Source organism: Gavia stellata, chromosome 2 (genome assembly GCF_030936135.1).
Source record: "Gavia stellata isolate bGavSte3 chromosome 2, bGavSte3.hap2, whole genome shotgun sequence".
NCBI classification, from domain to species: Eukaryota; Metazoa; Chordata; class Aves; order Gaviiformes; family Gaviidae; genus Gavia; species Gavia stellata.
In genome coordinates, this window is record NC_082595.1 from 79,040,504 (window position 1) to 79,057,180 (window position 16,677).

A 16,677-nucleotide genomic window follows, 5' to 3' on the forward strand; every position below is an offset into this window, starting at 1 on the left:
ATCTGTACCTGCTAAAGACTTCTCTATCCAAAAGTACTAGTGTTTGATTCAACAAAAGATACATCATGTTCTCTGCTTTTATTAACAGGGACAGCAATGTATGTCAGCATTTTCATATATATATATATCTGTAAATATCTACATGCTTGAATGCATCAAAGAGTTTTCTGAAAGCCCAAAACAGTGTGAGCTGAATGTCACATTGGTGCTGAAATTTCAAAGGAAATAAACCACTGTGATAAAAGCTATGCTCTTTTCACCCCTCAGCAATGTCCACGGGATCCTCTTACAAGGGTGACCATTAACAAGCCCTTAGGTTCCAGTTCCATGGTCCTCTGAGGGAGGACTTGAGTTAATCAGAGAGCACAGGGGTAGGAAAAGATCATTAGTCCCTTAGGAAACCAACTGGGCACAACCAAAAGAAGAAAAAATTGACTGGCAGAGTAGCTAAAAAGCCACTCAAAGGGAAGTCTAATGTCTTTATTTTGAGTGGCTTTTTAGAAAACACCTGAAATCTGCTAAGAAGAAAAAGAAGCTTTTCTTCACCCTTCCACTGGAAAAAAGAATCTAGAAACACTTCAATTCAGACTCAAAAGCTTGCCATGACTGTCCACATAAAAAAAAGGAATAACCGTGCTTTTCCAGTGCTGTGTTGGTTTTTTTTTTTCCCCCCTCTCAGGATAAAAGAGCTGACAATCTTATTTGCTTTGTCTTTGGGGAAGACAAAGGTGTCAACATGAGGAAGGGTGAGGTTTCAGGAACGTGTGGGTTCTCTTTGGTTTGCTATGGCTGTGTGAACAGAAAGAACATACATTTCTAGCTTTCCCAGCACGTTCTCTGAGGCACTGCAAAGGCACACACAAAAGACTACCAGAAGACTTCAGAGCGTGTGTGTGTGTGTGTAACAAATTCTAGGGTCTATTTTAATGAACACAATGTACTGAATGATCCAATGTAGAACCGAAACAGCAGACACAGTGGACTCAGCCTACCTAGACACAATATATTTCAATTTTAAACACCTGTCATCTAGAGGTTAGATGGTAAGATAGAAAATCTATTTAAGACTTTTAGTTGCAAAGATCTGAATTGCTGTTCCATCCTAGGTCACAAACAAAATATTCTTTATTACTTCTGGTTTTGAAGAACTTGTGCAAAATTTATACAAGGCGTTAGAAGTTGGGTAGAATGTCCCAAAAGACACAGTGATCATATCACAGTGATATGATTAGTTGAAATTAATTAAACTAGCTCAAGAGCATTACATCCATCCTCATTCCATACTACAGACTGCAAAAGTATGCTGATGCAGAAGACTGTTTTGAGAGAAGCAGCTTCATAAAAACATACCTTAAACCGAACAAACTACTCCAATTCATGTCTACCTTTCTCAAAGTTTGTCAAGCCCTAGGATATTGACAACAACCTGTTTCAAAGAACCTGTGAGACTGATATCAATCTATTCTCCCAGGGCATCCCATTGACTGTTTTCCCCGTGTTCTTACTAGTCTTTATCAGCCACTTAGTATCTGCTGGTTTTTTAGCTCCCAGCCTCAGAAAAAGTTGTAAGACTAGGTGTATCTTTACCACCATTAATTCATCTGCATCCTGGTATCCCTGCCACATGCTGGGAAGCTGCATTGCCATTCTGCTTCTTCTTCCACCAGTCATCCATTTCTCTAACTTAGTATCTTCAGACAAAGCCAAATAATGCAGGAAGAAAGCTCTCATTAACCACGTGATATGTAACATTCATAAAATCATCACACAGTGAAATTCCCAGCTAATGTAACAGCTCAGTATCTGCCAAAGTAAGTCTCACATTCAAAAAGCAACTGGAAAAAAAATACACCACAGTTTTAGTTACAGGTTTACTGAAGTTGAGTTTAGCTGCAGCAAGTTCGAAATGCACCCATGTTAGTCTTCTGCTGTCAGTAGTTTACTGTTGAATGAACAGCATTGCTATCACATGCTGCTGGGGTTGTCAGACCCAGCAAAAAGGAAGTTTCATTTGTTCTTTTTTGCCACTTAATGAATCATGCAAAGTTGACTTTCTGTTTTCATTACTCAGTTATAAATGTAATTTAAAAAAATTAACTAGCCAGATGCTTTTTACAACTATTGAGAAATAACTTTCTCCCCGGGCTGAGGGGCAGGGGTTATACAGTCACAGGGATGAGCACTCAGAACATACTGATGAGTCCAGACAGAGGGAGGTTGCAAGGACTGAAATACTAAGAGTTTGACTGAGTGTGAGCTGTGGCGACAGATAGGTCATACCTTTGAGATATTAGGTAGACAGAAATCACATTAGGAATGACAAAGGTCCATCTCAACAATGATGCCTGGCTTACCATCCTGAATAAAAGATGCTGACACTATTGTCTGTGGTAATTTAGAAAGAAGTAGGGGGAGAATTGACACTCTTGCCTACGATGCTGACCAATGCCATTGTGTTGCCTTTCCATACTATTCTAAGAGAAAAGACACAAAAGATTTTTCACTGTTTGCAAAGCATCTAAGACACTGACAGATAGCTAGCTAGGTAACTAGCACACCCAAGAACAAAACTGATACAAATACTTGGTATTACTTAATCATGAAGTTGCATCTCCTGCATTTGTTACATGAAGAAGTTTGCGGATTAGTGAATGACAATCTGCAGAGCTGTGGCTGGGTGTGCCATCATTTTCACAAGGTATTCTGACAATTTTCTAACAGTATTTCTAACAGGTATTGCTAACAATTTTCCAGTATTCTGCATTAATCATTGCTTTTAATAAAACTAAAAATGTTAATGATTTTTTTAGAACATGTAACCAGCAATTCCCAGGGCTAAATTGCAAGATACCAGTTTTATCCTCCTGCCAGAAAGCAGTATGAACTGTATGTGTAGTGATTTGTTGCCGTCACCTGCACACCCTCTAGAGGTAGGCAAGGCAGCCCTCAGTTTGAAATTAATCCATAGATCCATACTTGGAACAGCATAACCTGCCAACATCACGTATCCACATGTATCCATGTATCCACATCACGTTTAAAGACGAGGCTGAAAGAACTCTGTTGCCATTGCAACATACTTTATACAACAGATATCCTCTGTGTTCATAAGACACGGTTCTGTGATACATGCCGGACTGTGATAAAGGTAAACACTGGTTCATTGCAGGATGCTAAATGTAGGTACTGGGAGATGAGTAGACCTCCCTAATATACCTATCCCATTCCCAAAATCAAAGTACAGTTCAGACCTCTTGACTGACTCGTCTCTAAATTATTTCAAAATCTTTACAACTGTTCACATTTTCATCCAGGATCGTTTTCATTTTAGTCTTATTTCACAAAGATTTGCTTCTTTTGCATTCAAGACAGAGAAGCACCTGATTTTGCCAGGGATTAATAAACCTGAAAAACATAATCAAAATTTCATAAAATCGTATTTCTTAAATATTGAGCACTCTGCTAGGTAATTTTACCTTCCAGATACAGATCATATCTGAAATGTCACTATCTGTGCTGTCTTTAATATATCCAAGTTTTCAGTCACTATCCATTATATTATTTATGATTAACTCCTAAAACTGGTGATAAAAGTAAGCCAAAAAGAATGCCATGACCTTTCATTGCAGTGAGGTAATTTACAGATATGGGCAGATGAAAAAATAGGGGAAAGCAAAATCATACAAAGGATTTTTCCAAGTAAATACTTCTCTTCTGACACTTACTGGTGTGATATCGCACTTCAGTTTGGTACAGCTACTTCAGCTCCAGCCTTCCCATTAATGAAGAGCAGCAATAACAACATTTAATCTAATATTATCATATTTTTAGATGTCTTTGATATTTTATGGATATCATTAACTCAGCTATGGTTTCGAGAAGAAATTCCCTGGACAGGAATAAAACTGACTGAATTCCTTCCTGCAGAAAAAGTCCCTGAGGACTGCATTTCTCACCGAGCTAAAGGGTATTCAGAAGTACTAGAATTTCAGATGCACCTCCTCAGGTTTTCCTCCAAGTCTAAGTGTAGGCTTGCTGGAGGTCAGAGATTGGGCTGCACTGTGCTGACCCAGCTTCAACTCCTTCCCATCAAACGACCCACAAGAGCAGCTAAAAAGTGACCAAAGCTCCATCAGAGAAAGGACCCAGATAGGAATAAACCAGCTGAGGCTCAACCTCAGCAAGGAGAGAGAGGAGGGTGCAGATGGCACAGCGATTGTTACCCCCCGACAAGTTCAGCCGACAAGAACCATTGCCAAGATCAGCCGCAGCCTAGAGGAGATTTTATCTTCTACAGCCCGCTGGGCAGCTTTATCTTGCACATATGGATCGTGCTGCTATTCACCATACCAACAGAAAAAACAGAAAAACACTGAAAGCTATGACTTTAAATCTAAAGGGAAACCTGGTCATTGCTGGACTTGAATAAAAAGTCAGCAGATTCTTCTTCACTTTAGCTACCAGAACACGTGCACGCACACCCCCAACCCTCAAATACACAAATATTTACCAAAGGAAAAGCGATCAGGTAGTGAATAAAATTTTCATGTTGTAGTAAAAACATTACTGATTATTTCCTCAGGTCAGCACACAGGGTCAGGACCTCAATAGAAGAAAAATATAAAGACCAATACCATGTTTTATTTATATATAAATCCGATAAATTGATTCACACTGGTACTTCAGCTTTCTCTCTACAGAAAGCAGATAATAAAAGGGGGAAAATGTTAATTCAAAACATATTATTAATATAAGACAACCACATTTCTAACCTTAAGGTAATATTCAGTGTCAGTCAAGTACCGTTACAGTCAGTAGATATTCATAAATTCTCCCTCACCTCAATGATTTTGTTCCCACCTAGATAATGTCTCCTGCCTCTGCTATTCCACAAGCGCTCTCACCATAACTCTCCCTACGTAGAATCTACAAACAGCAAAATCTCATGTGGAGTGCCCGCACATACATAATGTAGTAGCTTTGAAGATTTCAGGATAGGCCTTCATACCTCCATACAAGAATTTCTCAAGTATAAATTCAGAAGCTTTATAAACATGTCTCTAATTCAAATGGGTTTTCACCATCATCCCTGATTGAAAGATAGAGCTTTTATCAATGCTCAGTTTGATGATTTCAACTAACTACTATGTAAGTGCCTAAAACTATTAATAATACCACTAAAAAGTATGTCTACAAGCATTTTCAGGATGAAAATCAAAATTCCTTCCAAAGAGCATTCATAATTCAGGATCACCACCTGCCTCATCACTGCCTACAATAACTTCTTAAACAGATTATTTGCGGAAGCCAAATCACGAGTTTAGTCAGCAGTCAGTGCGACCTTTGAGGAAGGCTAACTTATTTCCAGACAGTATCTCCAACCACTAAATGAAATCTATTGTTTCTAAGCTTAAGGGGATAGAAATATGTCTGTTTGAACGAACTGTTCTATTATATAAAAATTTACAACACCCACAGACGTTAGCAAAGCTGTTCCTCATTTATTTTAAATTCTGCTTCATCTTCAGTCTACAGATGCAGTTGGGACATCTTCTCAAAGACAGAAACCTCCACAGATTAAATGACTAGCAATTGAATAAACCACTTGAGAGCATGCGCACTTACTGCAACTAACTATATACTGCACAGGAAATGTACTAGAACCTCCTCAAAAAAAACCACCTTTGATTAATATTTCTAGTAAAAACAAGTACGTGGGGCCAAAGGCATGAGAAGTTCTGCCTCCCAACTGCACTTCAGAAGGGTCTAAGAAAAACCCTTCAACTGCCAGCACAGGCTCTTCTTTCCTCCCCATTGCACAGATACCTGCAAGTAGCTCATTCCCTCATACACACACTGCTTTACATTTCCTGCCACCTATACACCTCCTTTTGCAGAGAGCAGCAAAGAGCAAGACTGCGTTCCTTCCTGTGGCAATGGTTCATCTGATGAGTGTGAAAAAACCCGACTCTACAGGAAAATATCAACTGCACAGAGACAAGAACAGAAAGAGAGATTTCTTTCCTCCTAACGATTTGGGAGACTACTTCTAACCTCAGTCAGCACAACTTTCTTGGATGTCAGAGTTTTTCAAGCTGATGAGTTCACTGTAAGATTTCCTGGCGACACGGCAATGCCCCTTCTGCGGTGCTGAGCCACCTGAAGGGAAGAGGACCTCACCTGCTCGCCAGCCCCAGCTGCAGTGCGGACACCCCTCCAGCCTCACCACGCCAGCTTCGACTGCACCATTACCTGTCATTCTCCAAAGAGGTGGCAGTTTTGCCATTGAAAAGATACAGTTACTGATGCAGGCTTGTTTCCTGGGGAGACTGACCTACATTTCCAAGCTCACTGCCAAGGATGAGTGACCCTCCACCCCCACCACTTAACAGAAGCACATCCAAAACAATATTTCATCTTAATTTTCCCACAAAAGGCCCTCTCAAGTATGTCAGGATCCTTACGCTTATTTAGAAAGGCCCCAGCAGTAACTTTTAAGTGCATTCCTGCCACGAGAGCCTGGAAGAGGAAGATTCGTGCATTTGCTTCTAATGGGTAATTCTCAGATACCATGGTTATGGATGAGCTTAGGCCGTACAAAGCAATTAAATTTAATGCCCAAGGAGAAGTTAGATGCTATTTCTGACTGAATGACCTCAAAAGGGTGTGTGCAGATGCTCCAATCTACGACACTAGTGAACTAGGGAGGCATCTGAATGTGTTTAGTAGCAGTTTTTTCTTCTCAAAGCAGAAAGATTTTACTCTCTTGGTTTGGTCATATTTGACTCCTGGCACCAGTTTGTTGCTACCATATGATATCGGGTTTGACTACAATAAAATAATTAAAACTCTACAGAAATCTTGAAAGGTGTAATATGTTTGCTTTGTTGAACTAGGGAGTCTCAAAGCAAGAAGGAAGCCAAGGCAAACAGGAATATATTGCTTAAATCAAGAAGTGGGCAGGTACAGAACTTCCTTTCTTCATTATTTCTAATCAGTTTAAGAGCATGATTCATTTGTTAAACTTCATTCTACACAAGTGGGGAGAAAAAGTGAATTACCCATTGAATGCACAATAGAATAATGAAAGGAAGTTGCAGCTACTCCATGCCTTTGAAAATCATTCACTCTTCAAGAAAATGCTTACATACATATTTATGTCCATCTCTGTTAAGCAAAATACACACATTGATGTTAGAAGATTTTCTTGGGTGAAGGCCAAACAGAGAAATTCAGATAGGTCTAGCTGGAGGACTGTGTCCATCTCTGAATCACTGGATCAGACTGTACATATTAAGAACTAATCACACAGCCTTTCAAGTAGAAGACACTGCTGGAGACTACACTTCAGTGCCCAAAGTGATGAACATTTTGCTGAGCTTCCTGTAACACAATTACACTGCAACTCAGACAGCCAGCACAAGATAAATCTAATGCTCAACAGAAAATTGAAAATATTTCTTGATTAAGTGCAGCTGACCTGTAGTAGGGCCTTTGAACTTTTAATTAATATCTTCAAAGGAAGTTTACTTTGCACATGAGCATAGCAACTGCTTAATTTTGCAATTGATAAACTGTACAACTGATGAATTTTCTACCTTAACTGACCTGCAGTGGCAATCCCTTGGGTAATCTACATCTGCTCTCTTACAGGAAATCTGTAAACCAAACTTTAAAAAAACATCTTTCAGAGAAAACAAGAAAGGAGAAAAAAATACAAGTTTCCCCAAACTCAGTATCGTTTATATAGCACATACTTAGAAGTGAATGCCAATACACCAGCATTAATTAAAAAGCACCAAGAATGCATGCTCTGTTGTGTTAATGGTTTGCAAAGGGAAAAAGCAACATTTACTTTAAGAATAAACATCTGCATCATTAGGAACTATGCAGCAAATAATGTCTATTATGTATACATGTTAAAGATTTTTCATTAGATAGTATTATTTATGCTTTCTACTCCACCTGTGCAGAAGACCTGGGCACAGAAGACTCACTTTTGCTGCAATTAAAATCAGTGGCAAATTTCATTAATTTTCATCAGACATTTATAGTAATGGAAGTATGAACCATATAAAAATATTAAACACTTGGCAATTAAGTTTTACCTTTGAATTATTAAGAAACAACTACCTTACAGCAGTGAGCTTTATTTGCAATGTCAGGAGTTTACATTGTCTAGGAATAAAAGCTTTTCCTTCTATATATTTTATCCATAAAAAGATTAATAAAGTTACAAACCATGTGCTTTTCCTTTCCACTGAAGCTCTTATGAAAAAATTCACTGCATTTTTATGAGTATTGGTAAATATAGTAATGATGTTTATTCTTGTGAATAGGGAAATCACTACTAATGACTGAATGATCATTGGTATTCCATTTGGTTGATGCTAGAAATTATTTGCAATTATTGCAAAAATATTAGTTCAATTGTACTTTCATCCAATTCAGGAAATTTAATTAAGCTACAAACAACAACAATAAAACACGGTGCATAGCTATTAAAAATATAGTCAGATTTGGAGCATGGAAAGAACATCAAGTGTGTGTAGGTATCATGACTTTTATTTTTGCTTTTAAAAGTGAAATACCACAGAAGCTTAAAAAAGTTTTGAAAAAGAAAAAAAGGGCTTCTAGCTCATTAAGCTATCGTCTAGCTCCTACCCTGAAAATCTGTCACACAAATACTGTCTCACAGGCAATTAAAATCTTTCTAAAATCTTTCTTCATCCTCTAAAACAACTACTCCTTTGAAACAGCACATATTTAATGCCACATTACTTATTCATAGATTGCCCAACCCCTAGACAACATTTATAATTTCAGGCAACATCTTTCACCATATGAGGCCACAGAAAGTTCACCAAGAGTCCCCACATCATGCAAGACACTCAGTAAGAAAGACAAGAAATGTCACGCCCAAGACTGGCACACAAAGAAAAACAGATCTAAGGTAGGACTCTCACCTCCAAATATAATGCTAATTGTATTATTTTGCATGAGGGGAAAAATTACAGCAAAAAGATAAAGAAAGCTCTTAGCTCACTTCTTGCTCAAAGATGGGGAAGAGATGGAGAAGACCCTGCTTGCAAAGGTTGTACATTTATTTAAAAATTGGAAACCCAAACACTTATCTAAGATACTATCCACCTTCCTAACCACATACACAATTCCTAATCCCATTTGAGAAATAAACTTAATGCTAAATAGAATATAGTCCATGTGCATCAACTTTCACCAGTCCAGGTCTTGGTGACTCTCAAAAAAAGCCTTTTGTTCTCTTCTTTCTAGGACATTGAAGATCAGGTTTGATTTTTACGGCACATTAATTGTTTCCCCTGGATCACTACTCTTGAGTCAGAAAGTAAGGCCAGTACAAATGAGAAAACTTAGTAGACGAAGCCTGAAAAAATAAAACGTGAAAGAGTATTTTACTAAGGTAAGTATACATCACATGATAAACATCCCTGATACTTATCTACTGAAAATCCTGAGGTGGGCAATAGCTCTCCAACAAAAACCAAATGAAAAAGAGAAGCTAGATGTTATTTATTGCCCGTGGCAGGGTTCCAGGAGAGGACTGCTGTCCATGAACAACACCAGGAAAGAGGAGGAATGAAGCGTTGTTGACCATTTTATCTTCTCTGCCAATCACAGAGAAAGTGCAAGCAGTTTTAAATATTGTTGTATCTCCACCTCTCTTGTCAGTGTATAGTGATTGAGACAGCACAAGAAAATACAGGACGTGAACATAACAACCTATGAAGTCCAATTAAGAGAAAAGCAGAGCTTTGCATCTGGTGCAGAATAATTCCATGCATCCATACATGCTGGGAACCCACTGCTTGGGTGGCAGGCCCACCAGAAAGAGCCTTGGCATTCCTGTGGACACAGCAGGTAGAGTAAAAGCCAACAGCATGTCCTCATCAGAAATAAGGCAAGCAGCATACAACTACGTTAGAGGAGTGGGGCCAGCAGTTATTTTTCTCCTCTACTCAATGTGGCCTCACACTATGGCACCCAGTCGGGTTCCCCCCAGCTGGACAGGGATGTGCAGAAGCTGGAAGACACGCAGGAGAGCAACAAAGATAGTCAGGGGCCTCGAGCTTGTATCTTACATAGAGAAGTTGAGGGAGCTGAGATTGTTCAGTCTGGCAAGAGGGTCATCTAACAGGTGACCTAGTAACAGCCAACAGCTACTTGAAGGGAAATTACAAGGATAAAGAAGACAAATTCTTGCTAGGGCCAGATGATACATAAAGGGGCAATGACCATCAACTGCAACTTGGGAGGTTCAGGTTGGCTCTCCCGTCCTTCCCTCCCCATGCCAAAACCCCTCTTTTTTCAACAGGTGGGTGTTGCAGACCTGCAGGTTACCCAGCAAGGTGGTGGGACCTCCACCCAGTCAAGTTTAAAATCTGTCTAGACAAAGCCCGGCTGACACGACTGGGAAGAGTCTATCTTCCAGCTGGATTTGGCAACTTCCAAAGGTCCCTTCCAAATAACATTTAAATGAGAAATATGCACACATATAGAATCACAGACTGCCTCAGATGTGGCAAACCGCTGCAGATTTATTCTGAAGTGCGTCTAAATGTCCACCATCATTCATTGTCACTCCCTGAAAGAAAATGCCTACTAAAGTTTAGGTGTTACAGTTAAAGAGTTCTAAATTTTTACCTCCTTAGTACCTAATAAGATTTGCTTTGCCACATCATTTATGTTGTCAACCCTATTATTTGTTATTTGTAAATATCATGCTGTTATTTGTTTTTTAAAGCATATAAAAATACATTATTATTCTAACAACATCAGACCCTGACTCTGAAATGGTGCTTGAAAATATGAAAGCCATAGATCTACCCACAGAGCACCTGGAACTAGTTCATTAGATGCCTTGAGATGGGTAAAATCAAGAGAGAAAATAATTTCTCCTACTTTCTGATAGTAGGAGAAAAAGCAAGAATTTAGGCTGTTGCACATTATTGTTTTTTTAATCAGAATGTGGAACCTCCCTAATTATACAAATGGCACAGTATGATGCACCGCTGTTAGCTCACATGCAAAGATGCTGCTGTTCAATAGCCATCTGATCATTAGTAAGCTCTGTCCTTTCCAGCAGATCTGGAAAACTAAAATGGCTAGTTAAATCTTTGCTGACATCATTACATTTTTTTCAGAAATTGTTTTTTAAGCCTTTTCCCATCAATAACGCAAAGGACAAGAAGAACATCACACAGGCTCTTGAATTCATCTAGCATAGTATCTTCTGTCTCCAGCGATGGCCAACAGAGGATGCCCGTGGAAACCTATCCGTACAGGTCATGCAATGTGATACTGTCCTTGTGCATGCATCCAGCCCTCCAATTTGTGATTCAGAAGCTTCCAGAGCAAAAGGTGGTGGCTTTGTAAAGAGAAGAACATCCCCACAACAAGCGTTAAAGTCTTTTGCATGGAATATATTACAAAGAAGTCAGTAAGAAACGGAAACTTTATTATTCCTGAAATAAATCCAACATATTAAATTAGGAAACTTATGCAACTAATTATATCCTACCACTATAAACAGTATCAAAGAGCAGTATTTTTTTCTGAACATCTCATGCCATCTCTTTTTCAGAACGTCAGTTAAGAATAAAAATAATACAAAATCCTTACAACAACTGAAGATGAAACCCAGAGTTAAAATTGCAACAAATCTGGAACTCCCCTTTGATCATTCTAAGGCAACATCTATACATTTTTATCAAACCAAACAACCCAAAATAATCTAAATAAACAGCAACAACAGAAAGAAATCCTATGACATCCCAAGACAATGCTTTTGAAAAGTTACAATATCACAGCATTTTAATGTAGGCGCGCATGCGTTAAATATACACATTCTCCATGTGTAGGTGATGTGGTGTGGCATAAATATTTTACTAGCAGGAGTTTAACGTACTGACTCATTAGTCACAAATGGTATGAATGTTCTTTTCTGATTTTGTAAGAGTTCATATTTTCAGTGTTCCTGAATGATTACGAACAGAAGACTGTGGTAGCTGAAAAGCAGTTTTCCAAAAACCTGCAGGAAAGATCTTAGATTTTTAACTAGGGCTTCCATGTAAAGAGCTACTGAGGTGCACAACAAGGAGCCAAGAAACATGTAATTTATGGCTCTACTCCCCAGCACAACTATACTGAAGTCAAAGGCCTTTGCTCAAGAGTAAATCCTTCCTCTAGTAGCGGAAGTTTGCAGAACAGCTGTCTTTTCCAGCATTTGGAAAGTTTGTATTTACAAATAAACTAACCAACTGAGTTCTGAATGTAGGTCACAACACTCGTTCCTCAAGTGGTTGGTCTATTTTTCTCTTGTTTGAAAGGGCAAAAAGAAAAAAGAAGAGTGAACTGTACATAATTCTCAGCTCTAACGTGTTTTTCCCTATGGAAATGGGAAATGAAAATATCACCGTAGGGATGTTTTCTTATTTGTAACTGATTCCCCAGTTCCTATTTCAAAAACAAACAGGCAAACCTAAACAAACTTCTAGATCGAAGACTTTAAACGGAAACTCTGAAATCACCCTAGTGTTACTTCAACCTGCATATCAGTGTGAGCTTCATTTCAGGAGACCAATGATCTAGACAAAAGGTCTCACCCCAGATAGCCCATTCCTGTAACAGAAATAGTACAGAGCTATAACAGGCTCCACTGCAGTCAAGAATAGCTTATCAGAGGTAGGAGCAGACATCTCATCCACATACTTAGTAATGTCTTTGCAACTCCAAGCTACTTGTCTCAAGACTTTTTTTCCAAATAGTTGGTGTTTTGTTTTGTTTTTTAATTCTGTAAGAAAGTATGTTTTCCAAGATGCAATTGTATTTGATCAGGTGGCTGGAGAAAATGGAGCCTGAAACACCAAAAATATTATCTGAATATCTGGCAGTCATTGTATCAGAATTAAATAAATACATTAAAATAGTTTATATACTGGCAACGAAGATGGCTGTCAAATTGAAATCCAATGGAACTTCAAATGCACCTTAAACACTGTAGCAGTGACAGATCCTTCAAGGTAGTATTATCACTAGGTGCCTTTATATTACAGTAATGTTTCAAGCTCTTTCACACAGATCTGCTCAGATAAAAGATATAATGTTGGCATTTACAGCTGCCAAAATTGCCATTTGCAATTAAAAATTAAAATTGGCACTCTTTCTATGCAGGCAATTATCTAAACGCAGCTGGCAATCTTCCTTGTTTACAGTGCTGCTGTGTCATGACTTCACTCTGTTTGGAAATTTACTTTTTTTTTTTTTTTTTGAGGTTTCAACTTGTCAACCTTATTTCCAACTTGAACTTTACTTGTTTTAATGGTTTTTACCATGATCTCAAAAAGAAAGGTCCAAAACTACAATATATGGTTTTTGTGTGGCAACTTCAGGCACTGCAGTAAGATAATTCCCAGTAAATACCTCGGTGATTCTCACAACGTTAATTTGCATCCATCTACGCCGCAGGATAACACCTGTAAGAACCCAAACAGCAAACTGTACCAAATAAATGCCCTCCAAGAAGAAAGTTCAAGCTGTAAGAGTTGATTTGCACAGTAAAACAGAGAGAACGAGCAGATCTTCTAAGCGGACAAAAATCCTTTTACTGAATAAAGCGTAACATTAAGTATGTTTCTACTCCTTGTTATCTATGGCAATTTTGATCTACTAAATATATCTGTCCATGAAATACCTTATTAAGCAGACTGCCATGCTTTTGGCGAACTATTTTTTCACTGATAAAAACTTTTATTAAACTAGGATTTGGGGATTCCCCTGCTGCTGGGAGAGGAGCACTCTTTATGCTATCAAACAGCTTTTAGGGAACAGTTGCTTTTTTACTGAAGCTGCTCTAACCGCTAGCTTGATTCCGGCAACTCTCATGGAAATACAGTTACCTACAGTGTATCAATGCAAGTTTCTGATTTATTTATGATCTATTTTCTGTAGTCCAACATAGAAATACCTTGTATTATATCCCCAACACGGTAACGCCTACATCATCCTTCCTCTGTAATTTATCGCGTTTTCATGCAGGACCCCGATCCAGTGCAACGACTGCTGGCCAGACCGTACTGCACGTCTTGCTCAGCCATCCAAAAAAAGGCTTTTGAGTCGGGCCTTTCCCCCGACTACTACCAAAACCCGTAAAAACAGGGGCTCGCTAATGAGCTAAGGAACACCACTGACCCTGGGGATACTTGAGGCAGTTACAGTCTCGGGTCCCCCTGACACAGCTCTCCCAGGCCGGCCTCCGTAAGTAAAGCGGCACAAGTTTCCCGGCGCGGTGACAGTACCGCTCTCCACAGAGCGATGCGACGGGACGTGTATTTTAGTCACCGGCTCTTTCAGAACGAGGGCGACAGGAGGAGTCACTCGCTAGAAGAAAAAGCGCAGAAATGGCAGACAGCGGAGGGAGCGGGCTGGCAGCGCAGAGGCTGGTCCCCGCGCCCGTCCTCGGGGGTGGCCCCGGCGCTGCGAGCGGCAGGTGGGCGCAGCCGGGTCGCAGCATCCCGCCGCGCCGTGCGCCCGAGGCGAGCACACGCGTGGGAAGGCGGCGCGGCCCACGCCGCCACCCGCACTCCCTGCTGGGCGGGAACCACGCGCGCTCGGAAGACACGCGGGAGGAAGACAGGCGCCGGGAGGCTCCGCGGCGCTAACTTTTCAAACCGCGCAGCGCTCGGTCTCCGCGAAGCGAAACGGACGCCGCGGGTACCGCCGGCGAATCCACCGCGCCCCGCAGCCGCGGGGAGGGGCCCGGGAGCGGCCGGCACCCCTCGCCCCGTCTAACCTCAGGGCCACCGAGGCGGCCGCTGCGGGAGCGCTGCGCAGCCCGCCGCGCAAGCCGGCGGCCTCAAGCGCCCGGCAGACACGCGAGCATGTGCTCCCCGCCGTACTCCCCTCCGGCTCTTCCTGCCCGGGTGAACCGAGCCTCCCCCCCGTCACCTCCCACCGAGGGCTGCGCGGATTTTCCGTCGCCCGCGGAGCGCCGCGCCGCAGGTGGCAGCGGCTCCCCCGCCTCCGCTGATGCCTCGCGGGCACTTTCGGCGTGACTCGCGGTGGACTTGCCCTCCCCGTGGACCAGCCGCCGGCCGCGCAGCGATGCTCGGGGAGGGGAGAGGGAGGAGGGAAGGTGCGCGCCGCGCGGCGCGGCTTGGCGCGGCTCTGGCCGGGGGCAGGTGCGGGCGGCGGCCCGGGGTACGGACGGGAGGGGACGGGACGGGAGGAGAGGGGAGCGGGTGGGTACTCACACGAAGGCGTGGTAGACGAAGGCCCAGCCGCGGGGCCGCTCCAGCACGTTGTACAGGTAGTTCTGCAGCCGGCGGTACTTGGCGTTCCTGCGGCAGCTCGGCCCGCTGCTGTACGACAGCGGCTTCCCCAGCAGGCTCATGCGGGCGCCGTGCTTCCCGCGGCGGCCCTCTCGCAGCCCGGCGGGGGCGGCCGCGCCGCCGGTGCCCAGGAGCAGCAGGCCGTCGCCGCGGGCCGCCGCGCTCGCCAGCGCCCTGCCCCGGCCCGACTCCACATCCTTCATGCCCGCCGCCGCGCCGCTCTTCACCCAGAGCCCCGCGGAGCCGCCCTCCTCCCCGCCGCCGTGGTTGCGGGGCATGGCATCACCCCGGGCGCCGGGGCGAGCGCCGGGGCCGCGGCGGAGCAGGGCGCGGGCGGCGGCGGCCAGGCACCCCGCGGCGGCGGGCCGCAGGAGGCAGCGGGGGCCGAGGGTCTCCGGGCGGCGCCCGCGGGGCGCGGGGGCGCGGGCCACTTTGGGCGCCCGGCGCGGCGGGCCGGGCTGCGGCAGCTTCGCGGGGGCCCCGGCGAGGGAGCGGGCGCCCCCCCGGGCGCGCTCTCCTCCCGGGCGGCGGCGCCTCGCCGCCGGCCCCCGCAGCGCCGCCCGGCGTGGCTCCGCGGCCCGGGACGGGGCGGCGGGAGGGCAGCTCCGCGCAGTTCCGGCGGAGAGGCCGCGGGGGCGAGGGCTCCGGGCCGCGGCTCGGCGGTGCCTTTCGCCGCCCGCTCCCGCTCTGCGTCGCGCGGCACTTGGCCCGGCCGGGCCGGGCAAGCTGTTGCTCTCCCTCCCAGCGGCGGAGAAAAGTCGGCGAGAAAGGCGGGCCGGCGGGGGCAGACAGGGGCCGCGCTGCCGGGCGCCTCCGCGTCCCGGGGCGCAAGCGGCAAAGGCAGCGGCGGTGGGTGCCCGCGGCGGGGCGGGCGGCAAGCGGCTGACGGGACGCGGCGCCCGCGGGCTACGCGCGCTCCCGCGAAATGTCCATTTAAGTCCGAGAAAGTAACAAAACTGCCCTAAGTCGCGGCGGCGGCGCGGGGGAGGCTCGGCCGGCGGCGGGACCCCGCTGCAGGCGGGGAGCGCGGCCGGCCCGGGCGGGGCAGCGCAGGCGAGCCGGCGGGTGTCCCCCCGAGGGGGCGGCGCAGCCCGGCACGCCGCTCCGGCGCTTCCGCCGTGCCCCGGCCCCCCGCCGCGGCGAGAGAGCAAATCCCAGCGGCGGCGGGGGCTGCCCTCCCCGCGGGCCCCCCCCCGGGCCCCGACAGCTCCGGCCCCGGCGCGCTGCGGCCGGAGCGCAGCGGTGCCGCCGCTCGGTGCCCGAGCTGCTCCGAGAAAACAAAGCTCCCCCTGCCGAGAGCGGGCCTTTAACT

At 44.4% G+C, this 16,677-nt stretch overlaps 1 protein-coding gene across 5 annotated transcripts in view; it reads right to left on the bottom strand.

Annotated features, from left to right (window-relative positions):
* KCNQ5 (potassium voltage-gated channel subfamily Q member 5) overlaps positions 1–15,646 on the bottom strand; it is a 302,911-nt gene extending 287,265 nt beyond the window's left edge. For 4 of the 5 annotated variants that reach the window (XM_059833303.1, XM_059833299.1, XM_059833312.1 and 1 more), the window contains exon 1: positions 15,288–15,643. In XM_059833303.1, the coding sequence (XP_059689286.1) occupies positions 15,288–15,643 (356 nt within the window). Of the gene's footprint in view, positions 1–15,287 lie in introns of all 5 variants that reach the window. The other variant, XM_059833319.1, reaches the window with a different exon arrangement.
* Positions 15,647–16,677: the final 1,031 nt, after the last annotated feature.